This window comes from Gloeophyllum trabeum (assembly GCF_000344685.1).
Source record: "Gloeophyllum trabeum ATCC 11539 unplaced genomic scaffold GLOTRscaffold_00010, whole genome shotgun sequence".
Classification (NCBI taxonomy): domain Eukaryota; kingdom Fungi; phylum Basidiomycota; class Agaricomycetes; order Gloeophyllales; family Gloeophyllaceae; genus Gloeophyllum; species Gloeophyllum trabeum.
The window spans coordinates 877,067-891,322 of record NW_006920419.1 but is presented as its reverse complement, the minus strand read 5'-3'; the positions used below and the strand labels follow the sequence as shown (position 1 = coordinate 891,322).

Here is a 14,256-nt window from a genome sequence, read left to right as displayed (position 1 = left end):
ATCTCCCTTGACTCACCTTCTACCAATGGGCGCCCTTGTATTTCTCATTTCCCTGAGTTACGTTCTCACAGGATAGCTTACGCGTCCCTTCTTATTGTTTTCTTCTTCGGGTATTAACCCCTATACCAGTTACTATATATACTGTAGGAAAACCCATGTATTCCTTAGTTCAACCTCCTGTTGAATACAGCGATTACCTGGACTCTTGACTTGACCGTTGGCATTGGCCCGGCCAGACCTACCTTTCAGTATGCTTACTGAGGTAGTGACGACATAACTGTTGGCACGTGGCCCAGTTATCTCAAGACGACTAGTTAGGACATCGCTTCCTAACACGATCACTTCGTGGCTCGTGTCCCTCCCTGTCTCCTCTTACCATTGTTATACAGTACGCCGGACACAGAGACAATGCCCACCAAGACCGGGAGCGGGCGTAAGCACATACTATCCGGCTGAGTCGCACCGAGGAATTCACTTGCAGCACATGATCAGGTAACGGAGACCAACTCAGACTCAAGCTCGGACACAAGTTGGGAGGCAGAGGAGCGCAATAACAAGAGGTGAGTACGGCTTGAACCTATACAGCCAAACCATATGCACACGAGATGTCAAATGTAGAGCGACCAGAGCCCGTGAGGTACGTGTGGCTATATGCGCGAAGTAATGGAGGGACTTAGGGGATACGCTAGCCAGGAACCCATGAGAGCCGTGCCTGCTTCACAAGCAAAGAATGAATGCCAGGAAGCACCTAGGCGCCACTCAGCGCAAAGCACACACGAGCGCCAGGCGGTGAGAAGCTCGACTCGAGGGCATAGTAAGGGGAGAGCGTTTGAAGACTTAGGTTCAAGCTTCGGCTCCAAGATACAAGGTAGTTGTTACTTCGCTATGAAATGGTCGACAGGTCCGTGGTAACGAGGCTGATGATGCAGATTCAGCGACAAGGAAACGTGACCGCGAGCATGAAAGTGAAAGTGAAAGTGAAAGTGAAAGCGGAGAAAACAAATGGTGGGATCTGGGGGAAGGCATGACATGGGGCGCAGGCCACACGCCCACTCCTGAGGCACTTGATGATCGCAAAAGAACCACAGATCGGGCGGAGTCACCCCAGCCAAGAATAGTCTCCGCCAGCCAGGCGGCAGCCAGATCGCCCGTGCAGGCTTCTTCGAAGATGAAAGCATTTTTGCGCAGAATCCGGCCGGCGGAAGTGCAAAAGGACGCTGCTTAAGAAAGACTCTCATAAAAACCCTCCGGGCGTTCGACAGAGGCGGCCAAGGACAAGGCGAAACGACTGCGCCCAACTACGCAGGCAGCAAGAGAACCAAGTCGTAAGAAGGCGGGTGGTTCCACTTGCTTTCGGCCCGCCAGTTATTGAGCAGGGCATCTTCCAGCAACGCATCGACACAACGGTCAAGACGGAGGACAGCATGAATTCAGACGTTATAGACTTGACCATCATCAACGATCCTGCCGTACACGTACAACCTCTGGCGAGGCCCACCGGAAGACAGGTGATAGAGTTGCTTTTGACCGACTTAGACTTGGACATCGAGAGATGCAGCTCTGGTCTCGCTGCGATTGGCGTCGAAGATGGGAGAAGCTTCGCCAAGCTCAAGAATCTCCCAAAGGACCTGCAAGATGAGTTACTCTTGAAATTGAGTGATAAAGGTGGGTGGACGCTGCTTGAAGTCCAACAGCTTAAGGGGTACTTGAGGATGGACACGTGTCGAGGATAGGCCCGGCTGTTCGCTGTTTCCGGCGGAGCGACTGGGTAAGGGAGGGAAGAGAGGATGGTAGACGTCGACAATTCTTCTTGGTAGAGTTTCTTCAAACCCTTTTTGTGTCAATGGGATGTTAAAGCGCAATCCCTCGATAATGATATGCACAATGAATTAAGTTCCAGATCAACTTGAAGCGGTGACAACCACGATAACTCAAGAATGGCATGCTATATGCATCATACATTGCCCCAACGCCTGTAGCCGATGAAGTGACAAGTGCTGGTCAAACAGTCTGCTTGCCAAGGACGCCGGTCGTTCACACCGACTGCCACAGCTCGTTTGCTTTGTTCCAGACCTTCAGAACGCCGGTGCCAATACTAGTGCAATATCGGCCCATAAACGCTGCCACAACGCGAGAAAGCGAACTCGGGACGTACTTTGCTTTGGCAACTTCGGTCAGTGGCAACCACCGGGCCTCGAGCTTCTCCGTGATCTGGACAGCATCGCTATCGCTATCCACGTCTTGCTGCTTGGGCTTCTTGGTGCGACCACGCGGCACCTTTGCTACCCCCGATTCCGAGGGCACACAGAATGGCAGCAATTCAGGGCACTTCGCGCCGCCTTCGAGTACGACCCATTGTACTCGATATGTCTTTCTGATATGGGAGAAGACATGGAGCACGTCACCGGCAGATTTGATTTGCACTATACGGAGGGGGTCTTCAGCTGGAGTCTTGGTGTTGCTCTTCCTGGGTTTTAGAGGCAGGGGCGGCTTCTTGAGTAAACTGGACAGCAATGCTTGTGGTATCTGCGCCGTCTCAGCTGCCGAGATATCCGCAGGCACATCCGGTTTGGTAGGGAATTCGTGCAAGCCAGCCAAGAGTCCTGTTCAGCGTATATGATCTTCAGTATATCAAAGATTGTAAAGACAAAGGAGGTTACCAGTTTCGGGTCGTCGAACCAGCAGAAACCACCGTCCATCGTCATTTATCGATGAACGCCATTCGATGACATTCACAATGTCCAGCTCTTCTCTCGCTTTCTTACGATCTGCCTTCATAGGGAACGCGTTGACGAGACCGGGATTACCTTCCGGCACAGGCAAGGGCTCGCACAACGCGCAGAGCTCCTCGATGTCAGGCACTTCGTCCGCCTTGGTCGATCCTCGAGACACTGCATAGGCCTGACACCAGGGTCGGATCGGGCAAGTCTCGCAGGCAGGCTCCCGGACTTTGCACACCGTGCTTCCGAGCTCGATCATCGCTTGGTTGATATCGCCCGGTCGGTGAGTGCCTTCGACCATTGCAGTGGCTGCATTCCACAGTATATCCAAAGTTTGCTTCACTTTAGGGGGGGCATGCAAAGCCAGCACGCGGCTCAGAAGACGGTGGACATTGCCATCGAGCTCCAGGGAACAGGGTCAACCACCAAAACGCAGGCAGGTACGCGGGAGTGCACTCACCACTGGAACACACTGGTTGTAAGCAATTGAACATATCGCACCCGCGCTGTAACGACCGATCCCGGGTATCTTGGCTTCCATGTCCTTCGCATTATCTGGGAGACGGCCGCGCAGGTCTTTCACAACCTTTTGCGCGCCGCTCAGTAATCTTGCGGCGCGAGAGTAGTAACCTAGGCCCTTCCATAAGCCGTTGACCGTCTCTATGTCTGATGCAGCAAGGTCCCGTATGGTTGGGAATCTGTCCAAGTAAGTGCCGATGGAGAGGCGAAACAGGAAGGTGCTATCTCACTTCTTCATCCATTTATTGTAGTATGGTATAACGGTTGCGACTTGTGTTTGCTGTAGCATAATCTCGGACACCCATACCTGTCACAAGGACTAACCATGGTCAATCACTCCGGTCGGGCAAATCAACAGAGAAGTAGGAAGACCTCGTATGCTCTCTGTGCTCGTTCTTCAGGCCCGAAGTCAGGGTTATACGGTTTGCGCCATGGCATACCGCGTGTTGTGTGCACTTGATCGTACCAAGCTAGGAGTGCCACACGAATGGCCTCCGGCTCAGCGATCTCGTGCAGGGTAACAGCATGAGGCCGCTGGTCTGCAGTCGCAATATTGGTGCCATCATCATCCGATGCGTTATCTGCAGCGGCTGTCCGTTTCGTTAACTTCGGTTTCGCTGTTTTCGCTGTCCGAGGTTTTCTTTGAACCCTTTTAGTTCGTGCGGGTTCATATCCGTTGGATTCGGCTTCGCTACTGCTCCCTACCACGCGTCGCCTCTTGGCCATCTTGCAGGAACGAGTTACGGTAAGACCCGGTAACCCGTCAGTGTTGATGTTGGCTATGCCGATGATGTGGCGGACAGTATGAGTTGAAACGCGCTCAAAAACGCGACGTGAAGCGTGACGATGGTGTGACTACCCGCGACGTGCAAATGTGGCTGCCTCCACTTGAGCAGCGTACAAAGTTTCCCTCGTCAAACCTGTCAAAAGGCGACTTAGACCAGCTGCAGAAGGAACAGGATTTTGGACGGCCGCGTCGCGGAGATGGGTTGGTTTTGTTCGGCAGAAATCATTTCTTGATGGCAAAGGCCACATGGATGTTTCCCACGCCTCCTCTGTACACGACACGCCACGTCGGCTGTGACTGCACGCATTCCGCACCTTCCTTTCGACCGTCATGACTGCTCGTATTTCTATTGCTCGTCCCGCTGGCCAGGGAGGTTATCCACCAAGCTACAGCTCTGCTCCCCCAAGTTACAGTCCTGATCCCCATGGGCTGTCGAATCCTAGACCGTCGGCGGGCTACAGAGCCGCAAATCCCGATGACCCGGTCGAAAAGCTACGCGCCTATGCCTCGCAAGCGGAAGACTACGTCGAGATTTACTCGCAACCCCTGAAGCCGCACTTGCCTGCAATTGGGCGCTTTCTGATTGTCGTGACGTTCTTGGAGGACGCGCTGAGGATAATGACTCAATGGGGTGATCAGCTTTGGTATTTGCAAAGGTGCGTGGAATGTAATGTTAGTGCGAGCAAGTTTAATAGCGGGTAATGTAGACATCGGAAGTTCCCATGGGGCATTTCACATTTCTTCTTGTTGATCAACGTCATTGTCAGTACTCGCGTTCATACGGCGAGCGCCAGACTAACCAGCAGGTAGACCATGCTTGTTGGCTCCGGGGCCGTGATCACAAAGAGGCACACAGAATTTGCTGTGGGTGGACTGCTGGGCGTAGTTATTATCCAAGGATTCGGATATGGCCTCATCTTCGATCTCAACTTCTTCCTCCGCAACCTCTCCGTCATCGGCGGTCTCGTCATGGTCATGACTGAAGCCATGTTCACCAACAAGAAGCGCTTTGCCGGTCTTCCTTCACTCAGTGAGAACGATCGCAAGAAATAGTGAGTCTGAAGCCAATAATGAGTTGGTGCAGAGCAGCTGGCTCTGGCGAGGCATACCAGGACACGAATAAAAGCCCGCCAGAGCCCGCTTTTCTGCCGATTGCTCGTGTCTGGTCAATCTGTACTCACAGCGTCACAGCTTCTTGTTAGCCGGTCGGGTACTCCTCATCTTCCTCTTTCTCGGATTCATTCTGCAGGGAGAATGGACCATCGCTCGTTTCTTCCTCTCCATCATCGGCTTGGCTGCCTGTGGTATGGTTGCAGTGGGCTTTAAGGCCAAGTGGTCCGCATCCTTCCTCGTGGTCGTCCTCAGCATTTTCAATGTCTTCGTGAACAACTGGTGGAGTGTCCACTCGGCGCACCCGCAAAGGGACTTCCTCAAGTAAGTCTTCCAAGTGGTGCTCTGAGATATTAGGTTGATGAGTTTGCAGATATGACTTCTTCCAGACGCTATCCATCGTCGGTGGCCTTATTCTCCTCGTAAACATGGGCCCCGGTATGTCCTGTCTTCACTCGAGTTCGGACCATGGCTTGACCCCGGCCACTCCTAGGCGGCTTGTCCGTGGACGAGAAAAAGAAGACCTACTAAAGGCACGTCGGATAACACCGACGGTCATTTGGGCACGTCCGGTGCGGTTGGAGTGCTGCAGGAGCAGGTAGCGGCGGGCTGATGTACATGCACTACAAGCCCCCCGAAAACTGTGCTATAATATTATCAGGGTCCCGAGGCTGGGCAATGTAGGCTTTTTTGATTCCGTCATGCAGGCGGAGAGAAGCGAGGCTATAGGTTCATAATAAGTGCAGTAGCGTACACGATTCCTACATCCTCCTGAAGGTATTTTTACTCCCACTCCGCATACCCTGTCGTCTGTGCTTCCTCCCGCTCCTCTCGCTCTCCGTCATATCGACCTCCCTCTCTTCCCCACCCCTCTCCATGCCATAACCAAATGCATCTTTCTTGCCCGCACTCTTCTTCCGTTCTGACCGCTCCTTCGCGCCGGAAGAGCCTGGGACCCAGCTCATCTCCATCCCACCGTCCGCCGCGCGGTTCACGTACATGCCGTCATCCTCAGCCCGTGATTTGCCTTCCCGCGACGAAGGCCCGGAGCCAGAGCGCCGTTGGCCAAAGGACGCGTCCTTATCTGGCCCGCGCCGTCCGTCTGTTTGCGCGCGCATGGGAACCATACGCACGTTAGGATTTTTCTTGCGCTGGTTGGCGCTGCTGAATCGTGGTTGGTCGGCGTGGCGCGAGACTTGTGAATGCGTCCGAAGGTCTGGGATACAACATTTGAGTCAATTCCAATGAAATAAACGATCCAGACAGTGAGCTCACCGTCCTTGTCGCTGTCCTCGCTGTCCTCGTCACTTCTGCTCTCACTCTCGTCCGACGAGCCCTTATCGCTCTCCTCCTCTTCCTCCTCCACAGCAGTCTTTATCCTGCCGCTCTTACTCTCCTTCCCTCCTCTCTCGGCTTCCATCCGCCGGCGCATAGCCGCGACCGGGTTCGAGAGCGCGAACTCGCGGCTATCCTCGTCCACCTCGAATTCGGGATTCTCGAACAGGTCCTTGAACCGCGGGTCACTGAGCAGCGTCGGCCTTCCCGCCTCCTCCTTCTCCTCCGCTCCCTCATCCACCTCCATCTTCTCTGCCTTCTCCACAGCCTTCTTCTTCCGCTCCTCGCGCCGCTTAGCCCTCTCCTCTTCACGCATGACGCGCTCCGCGAGCTTCTTGTTCACCTTGACACCAGCCGCCTGGCCGTCCTTGCGCGCGCGGATGCGCGTCTCGGCCATCTTCTCCATCTTCTCGCGCACGGCGCGCTCGCGGTGCTCCGCGTACGCGAAGGGGTTCGCGATGACGCGCGCGGCGTCGTACAGCTTGAGCGAGAGGAAGTAGCCGTGCATGTACGGCTTGAGCGCGGCGGTGCCGATGAGGTGGGACAGGCCCAGGCTGCAGGGAGTGTAGATGATTAGCCGTAAGTCCACATCGAACGGGTATGGAAGCTCAGCGCACCTTTCGAGCTCACTCTTCTCGACGAACTTGTAGTCCTCATATACGGTGCGGGTCGTCTGGTCCTCGAGCTCCTCGGTGATGTTCTCGAGGAAGCTGCACCACCGCGGCGCGGGACCCAGCTGCGGGATGTAGTACGTCGTCATCTTGATACCTTCATTTGCGAGCATGAGCAGCCCGCTCCCTGGGATATGGTGCACATCGTTGATGTCCGTCGCGGGCGTGATGGATGCGAAGTTGCTCGTTGGCTATCATGTACACTAAGTATGATGACATATGTAGTGCACGAATGAACGCACCTGATTCCGATCCCATATCTTGATGACTTTCTTGTCAGCGCTGACGACCAGCCCGTCGCCGGCCATGCGCGACCCGCCCTCAACCCAGCTCACGTTCTTCACCGGCAGGCCGTAGCCTTGGTCTTTGATCGCGAAGGCGCGCGCGCTCCGGATATCGTAGAGAAGAGTATGGCCTGTCGAGGTACCCACGGCGTACGACAGCCCGTCCGACCGGGACGATATCGACGTAACTGACAGTGGCGGCGTCGACGACGCGTCGTCGATGCCAGGCAACTTCGGCGCGGCGTACGTAGGCGCCAACCGACTGTGTGGGAGATGCAAGAGGCCGACGCGCGAACGCGAACGCGGGTCCCAGAACTCGACCGTGCCGTTGCCCTCCACGCCGAACCCGAAGAGCTGGTGCGCGGGATTAATGTCGATCGCGTTGACGCCCTCCACACCCGTACCGCTGCCATCTGTTCCTTGGAGCACGAGCGGGTTGAGGAAGCGCCCCTGGTCGAGGTTGAGGCGGTAGACCTCGTTGCCGGCGGCGCCGAAGAGGGCGTCGCAGGAGGGGAAGTGGTACTGCACTGCGCGCCCGAAGCGCGGGATGCGCGTGCGGTAGTGGAAGCCGGATTGTGTGTGCAGCTCGACGGAGCGGTCTGCTTGGAGGTGCAGGGTTTTTGTCCAGTCGTCAGAGAGGATCTACGAAACTGTGAGCGGCTGCCTTCCGGAACTTACAGAAACAATTTGGTGGACGACTCACTCACAACAAAGTCAACGTTCTCGCAGTCTGAGTGTCTCTCGAACTTGAGCGCGAGCTCGTCGAGGTCCCACACTTTCATGTGCGGCTTGTACGTCCCCGTAGCGATCGCATGGTGCCCGTCTCTCGTGGTCTTCACTTTGTTACTGGCTTCCGGGAACTCAAAGTGCTGAATTAGCTCGATGGTACCTTCGACTTGCTCTTTAACCGCCCGTTTGCCTTTTCCCTTTGCTTGTCTTTTACGAGTAAGCCAGTCGGGCAGGGAAGAGGATGTGCTTGAAGAGGCACCATTTACCGTGTAGACTTTGACCGAGCTGGGGTCTGGCAGGGCGACCATAGTAGAAACGTAGAGCCGTATTAGACAGTCAGTGTAGATACTTTTGAGTGGAAGAGCCCCCTTCCAGTTCGCGCAGCCGGCAGCGAAGTTTCCAGTTTTCGTGCAACTTCCAAGTTCAGTACTTTTCCTGATCTCGTGTTTGTTGGTATTTGCGATCAGTGGCGTTCCTAAGTATGATCTACATGGATGTGACGCCGCATTCAAGAATACTTACTATCGGCTCGAGAATCATTGACAGAATGAATAATCTCTCTTTCGCCGGTCTGCAGTATTTGAGCTCATTCCACACAACTATGTTGCGGATTTTGACAATGGCCATTTACGGATGGCAGACACCGCCACAGGGATTTCCGCATCAGAGATCGATCATCCATTTCATGCGCGCGTTTGTGGCTGTTTGTGGCTTTGCTTTTTAAATTGGATATACTGTAGCATGCGTCGAGAGTGGGTGTCGCTTTCACGGAATGAACGCCGACTCAGTGCGTTTTCTTAGTCCTTCTATGGAGAGAGGATAGTCGCACACATCAACTGAATAAACAAGCCCGATCTCCGAGAGGCGCTGTGGTATGTCCAGCTAGGACCAAAGCAGTTACCCCATGTTCTCGAGTGTTTAAAGAAGAGATGGCTCAACGAGAGGTGAATACAATTGACGCTATAATCAATGGGTGCATATGGTATATCGGTGACTCGCGGGGTTTCTCTTAGCACGACAGCCGTGCTGATGGCGGTACATGATATTTCTGTCTCTTGTTCGTGGGCGGCCTCTCAGGATGTGTCTCGCTTTATCCCTCTACTACTATGCAAGCGACGGACCTGATCTTGTGTCGACGGCGAGCGACGCCTCGAGTACTAGTTCGACATCGATAACGGGATATGCAACGAATCTGCTGCGCCTGTGCTTTGTCTGAGAGCTACCGATTGAATTGGATACGCAGCGGTGTTCTATAAACACCCGCCCGCTGAGTACAGCAAATATGGACTGCCTTCGTTTCCGTTCTTTTTTTTGTGGAGCGTAGAAATTTGGTGCCCAGCCGTTGACATACAAGCTTGTTGCTTGTTGCCCCGTCGGGGTCCACTATGCCTGGGCCTCGCTAAGTACAAGAACCAATTGTGCCATTGCTAGGGCTGCCTTGTCTGGTAGTGCACGGGCTATTATTTGTGGAAGTGTCGCTGCAGATCGGTCGAGTTGCGTCAAGTGAAAGGGTTCACGTCACATCGCTCGTTTTATAAGATGGGGCGGTTTGCTCGCAGACAGCTTATTTTCTTCTCCCCCCTCCCCCATGATCCTGCCTCTCCTGCTTTCGGGACACTGTTCTCACTGCTACTTGTCTCCGGCTGCGAGTCCGCCGTCGGCCGCGTTATGAAGAGTCGGGTTGACAGGTCGTGACTTCGCTCCGGTATATTCTTCTTTTGCAGTTCAAATACGGCTGCAGAAGTACGACTGCTCAACGAGCTGCATCCAACGCATTATTCGCAATCAACAATCATGGACGAGCGGCGTGCAGGTGTCCGAAGTTGCGAATTTCGTTGCCGATCCGTCATGAAGCTGTGCTGGGCACGTGGTAAGAGGCGGAAGCCGAGCGTGTTCTTCCGGCAAAGCAAGTTGCGGTTTTGGCAGTCCCCCCGCACCCGGTGGCCTGTTTCCTCGCATCACTAGGCTCAGGAGCGGCTCCCCGTCGACGGAAAGGCAAGCTTGAATGAGTGTCGCTACAAGACAGAACGACTACTACTAGTTCGTGCTGGACCTGCCGAAAATGTATCTCATGCCCATGCATCCTGCAGCACAGTCCTTAATCTTCCTCCGTCGGCGTCAGAGAATGAGATCAGAGAGCGGTACAGAGCTCTGTCCGTTGTTTTCCACCCGGACAAGCAGCATGATGAGCGAGCGAAGGAGACGGCGTCTAAGAAGTTCTTAGAAATACAGAAGGCATACGAGGGTGAGTACTATGATGACGTTGACACTGGTGCAGACTTTTGAACTTGAGTTGCATATCTGCATAGTGCTCTCGGATCCGTTTCTTCGGTATGTCGTTTTCTTGCCGTTGGATGGACTGGCTTGATTGTTCAAAAGTGCGGTTTATGACGTGCTAGGTCTGTTTCCAAGTCTTCTCGCCTCTTGATTCATCGCATTCTCAGATTGATTGCTAGGCGAGGAAGGAATATCTCAAGAATGGTCTGAGGACTGGCGGCTGAGACCCATCGACGAGGTACGCTTGTTCGCCTCTTCAGACTCAGCTTGGAACCGTAAACGGACGGCAGGTCCGGAGAGACCTCAAGCGGGCATGGATTAATCTGGAGCAGGAGAGAATTGACAAAATTGTACGAGTGAGGGGCACGGTCACCTGCGGGATCAACGCAACCACGCTCTTCGACGACGACCCAGAGTATTACAGTTCGCAGCTCTTCCGCCGCATCATGGAACGGTTCTCTTTCGTGCACATGAACAGTCTCGCCACCAAGTATACGGTGCAGGTACGCGTTATGGTATGCTGCTATACCTCGGATTGGAAGTGCTGAGAATGTTGGTAGAGACAAGTCGACGAACAGACCCGCCTCAGCCTCACTACCGATTTCTCGCGGACGCATAATCCGTACACGCGCAAGTTCATCACTGTCGGAACCTTCGCAGGGACGATCCGCCACCAGTTCTCCCCACGAGTGACGTTGAAGGTCGGATGGTGCATTCGCCCGGTGTTGAACGGTCCAATACTAATGACCCGATATCAAGGCAACCGCGCGGCCTTTGCAGAACCCCGCTTTAGATCTCAAAGCTACGTACCAAGCTGACCACGGCAGCATCTCAGTAGGCACCACGCTGCTTCTTAACCAGCTCACCGCCTTCCTCCCCCCGCTATACCCCCCGCTTAATCTCGAGATCTCGCGGCTACTCTCGGCAGAGCGACCGCTGCACGGCGTGATCAACCTGTCCACGGGGCCCTCCCCGGAATTTTCCATGGACCTCGTCTCGCCCAGCTTCTTCGACTGGCGGCCTGCCCCGGCTCTGTCCGAAGGCCCCGAGGAAGAGATGCTGAAGCCCGCGCTGCTCAGCTCGGGGCCTCCCCTGCTCGTGGGTACCGCGTACCGCTCGGTGGGGTTCGCCATCAGCGGGCTGTCGACGCATCTCAAGACGGAGATGGGCGTAAGGTTCGAGGAGCTAGCATTGCATCTGAAGACCGTGCTACAGCTTGGGTTTACCGGGCTCGCAGCCCTGGTGGGCGGGGTGTGGACGCCCGCCCCGGGCAGCGAGGTCGCCACATTTGTCGGCCTTGGTGCGAGTGGCGTGTATCTGAAACTGGAGTGAGCGGTTCGATTGCCACAATATAGATGGTTTGGTGTTGACGCATCTCGACAGCTTTATGTATATGGGGCAGCGGCTTACGATACCCATAAATCTGTCGGACGAGTTCGACCCGGGGCTGGCGTTTTGGACCGCGGTAGTGCCGTCCAGCGCCTACGCGCTCGGCTACTACTACATACTTAGGCCAAGAAGGCTGGAGCAGCGAAGACGGTATGTGCCTTTCCTTTTCCTTACCCTCGGGAGAGTGATAATAAGTTGGGGTTCTCAGGATCATTCGACAGGCGCGGCGAGCTGCGCAGGACCAGGAATCAGAGGGTCGTAGGGAATACGAAGCGATGCAGGCCATGCTGAAGGACGTTGCGAACAGGCACATGCAGGCGGAAACGAGGCGAGACGGTAGGCAGCCTTGCCTAGGCTCCTCCGCTATGCGCTGAAATCTATTGCCGGTGTTTCGTGCAGGGCTTGTCATTCTTGAAGCCACCTACGGCGCCGACGAGGTGGACGAGGAGGCTGCCGGGCTGAGCATCGACGTCACGATCCCGCTCCAGGCCTTGGTTAACAACAGCCAGCTGTTCATCCCTAGTCGCGGCTCAAAGGTTCGCCTTCTATCCTTGATCTCGTGCCACTGCACGCGCTAATATTTGGTTCGGTCAGGCTTCCCTCCAGGGGTTCTACGACCCTTGCCCCCTGTTGCCGAAAGTCCTGCGGATTCGCTATATGTTCGGTGGTCGCATGCACTATGCTGAGATTCCAGATGGCGTGCCGGTGGCTATCCCATTAGAAGGTGCGTTCGTGCTACACGGCTTTGAGCGACATATTTCAATACTGATTTGGGGCGGCCAAAAAATATCTAATCCAGATCATCTCGTGGAATGATCGATCGGCGCGCGTCCGCGCACATCCACACCCACTCCTTTGCGCGGGTTCACACATCCCTCTCTGACAAGGGTAATTGCAGTTATTATTATGTTCCCCGCATCCCCACACAGCCTATATTTGCGCGATCTAGAAGGAGATGGGGACCCCTGCCCGCATGGTCGGTCGACCGACTTGAGATGCGCTGATGGCTGCGGAGGAAACATGCGTACGCCCTGATGGAGAATAGTAGCCCCCACTCAATGCTTTCCGGGTCCAGTCCTTCGCCAGGGTGAATGGCGGTTAAATCGCCCACTGAAGCCATGCATATCGAGATCGACGTGTCCTGTGCGTACGTTCCCTGCTTCTCCCGCGCGTGCCTTTCATATCTACGTAAGTGGGGGGCAGGGGGAAGCCTGATCCTCCTGTCATTCATATACGCAGCATGTGTGCGTCTATGGTACCCGGACTTCCGAATTCGCACTGCAGAAGACGGTACGAGAGAAAGATCCCACTCCTGCGGCATCGGGTATCCTGTCGTTGAGTGGTCACTTGACTTTCTCTCGTTATACTTGCACTATGATGTGCGGGGTGCGCACGGAAATGACTTCGGGTGAACCGCCCGGTGCCGCCTTGGTCCAGGGAGCCTGGCGCGGGGACCGCAGCGCGAATAGGTGATGGCTATCAGATAATGCAGATGTGCTCACGTTCATATTCTAAGATCCAATGACCCCTGATAGAACTGCTTTCGGCATTGCCGCGGTACCAGAATCTTGACGTACGCGCTGGGAACATTCATATGCCCGCAAAGGTGGCGGCCAGGTGGTTGGGTACGTGCCTGTGGTTTGAGTTTGTAGGTCCACGGTCACGGGCGGGCTTGGTCCTGGTGCGGGAGCGATCTAGCCCCGGAGCGTCTCTATCGATGGCTCCGATGCTGCTAGGATGACGGCCACTGGCAAGTAGTCGGCGTTGCAGCACGCTAAATGGGAACTCGAACCCTATTGGCACGCACGTCGTTCCCCTCGGAGATGGGTGCGACGGGATGAAGAGAATCTAGGCCCCGGTGAGCAACGGCGGCGTCTTGTCTGAAATTATCTCAGCGCGAGGGAGGTGGTGCGGGCTAGCGCAGTCACGAGCCCTTTATATCACCTACCTTGGTCACCTCATCTATGACCGACGTGTTTCCAATTCGCGCGAGGTCTGAGCGGGTACTGAGTATCGAGTATGTATAGCGGGAGGCCGCTCGAGACCTGGGTGCGTTGTCCGAGTATAACCGGGCATACATACAAAGTATACTTGACCGCGGGGCAGCGAATCGCCCGTGCTGCGCGCCGCTCTCACTAGTTGTCGGAAGGCCTCACTAGTTGTATTGACAACTTCCGCGAGGGATCGCCGGGGCGTTGTGTTCGCTCCGCAAGCCGGGGTAGACGGGATTTGGAATGCTTCGAATGGGATGGTCCCGGGTAAGGCGTTCTCATGACCATACCACGACTCTGTTTGCACGCATATCAGAATCATTGATCTTCTTCCCCGCAATGTGCCTGGGGAAGGGAACGAATGCCATCGGGTGTTAGGCTGGTCTTGTGCACTTGTTATGCTTTAGACATACTTTCATCTTGGTGCAAAGATGGGGGCCATGG

At 55.0% G+C, this 14,256-nt stretch overlaps 5 protein-coding genes across 5 annotated transcripts; 3 read left to right on the top strand and 2 right to left on the bottom strand.

Annotated features, from left to right (window-relative positions):
• Nucleotides 1-605: 605 nt before the first annotated feature.
• Nucleotides 606-1,733, top strand: GLOTRDRAFT_94835 (uncharacterized protein; the record flags this gene model as incomplete). Its single annotated transcript, XM_007869762.1, has 4 exons — nucleotides 606-637; nucleotides 678-789; nucleotides 902-1,204; nucleotides 1,263-1,733. 4 exons carry the CDS (start codon nucleotides 606-608, stop codon nucleotides 1,731-1,733), a joined length of 918 nt encoding a protein of 305 aa, XP_007867953.1.
• A 301-nt stretch (nucleotides 1,734-2,034) lies between these two features.
• GLOTRDRAFT_78696 (DNA glycosylase) lies at nucleotides 2,035-4,180 on the bottom strand (the record flags this gene model as incomplete). The annotated part of the gene is made up of 6 exons (XM_007869761.1): nucleotides 3,612-4,180; nucleotides 3,470-3,546; nucleotides 3,181-3,418; nucleotides 2,661-3,123; nucleotides 2,156-2,603; nucleotides 2,035-2,095 (listed from the first exon to the last, which is right to left on the bottom strand). The coding sequence occupies exons 1-6, from the start codon at nucleotides 3,963-3,965 to the stop codon at nucleotides 2,035-2,037; spliced, it is 1,641 nt and encodes a 546-aa protein (XP_007867952.1). The 5' UTR covers nucleotides 3,966-4,180.
• Nucleotides 4,181-4,348: 168 nt separating this feature from the next.
• Nucleotides 4,349-5,838, top strand: GLOTRDRAFT_63275 (SURF4-domain-containing protein). The gene is made up of 6 exons (XM_007869760.1): nucleotides 4,349-4,682; nucleotides 4,734-4,788; nucleotides 4,837-5,078; nucleotides 5,218-5,460; nucleotides 5,510-5,574; nucleotides 5,630-5,838. Exons 1-6 carry the CDS (start codon nucleotides 4,357-4,359, stop codon nucleotides 5,665-5,667), a joined length of 969 nt encoding a protein of 322 aa, XP_007867951.1. The 5' UTR covers nucleotides 4,349-4,356; the 3' UTR covers nucleotides 5,668-5,838.
• Nucleotides 5,839-5,897: 59 nt separating this feature from the next.
• Nucleotides 5,898-8,473, bottom strand: GLOTRDRAFT_139806 (uncharacterized protein; the record flags this gene model as incomplete). Its single annotated transcript, XM_007869759.1, has 5 exons — nucleotides 8,134-8,473; nucleotides 7,385-8,068; nucleotides 7,089-7,333; nucleotides 6,412-7,025; nucleotides 5,898-6,352 (listed from the first exon to the last, which is right to left on the bottom strand). Exons 1-5 carry the CDS (start codon nucleotides 8,461-8,463, stop codon nucleotides 5,898-5,900), a joined length of 2,328 nt encoding a protein of 775 aa, XP_007867950.1. The 5' UTR covers nucleotides 8,464-8,473.
• Nucleotides 8,474-10,111: 1,638 nt separating this feature from the next.
• GLOTRDRAFT_139805 (DnaJ-domain-containing protein) lies at nucleotides 10,112-12,896 on the top strand. The gene is made up of 13 exons (XM_007869758.1): nucleotides 10,112-10,195; nucleotides 10,246-10,400; nucleotides 10,465-10,486; nucleotides 10,535-10,554; nucleotides 10,612-10,670; nucleotides 10,723-10,935; nucleotides 10,993-11,133; nucleotides 11,192-11,760; nucleotides 11,816-11,971; nucleotides 12,030-12,157; nucleotides 12,221-12,357; nucleotides 12,416-12,545; nucleotides 12,621-12,896. The coding sequence occupies exons 1-13, from the start codon at nucleotides 10,161-10,163 to the stop codon at nucleotides 12,635-12,637; spliced, it is 1,782 nt and encodes a 593-aa protein (XP_007867949.1). The 5' UTR covers nucleotides 10,112-10,160; the 3' UTR covers nucleotides 12,638-12,896.
• Nucleotides 12,897-14,256: the final 1,360 nt, after the last annotated feature.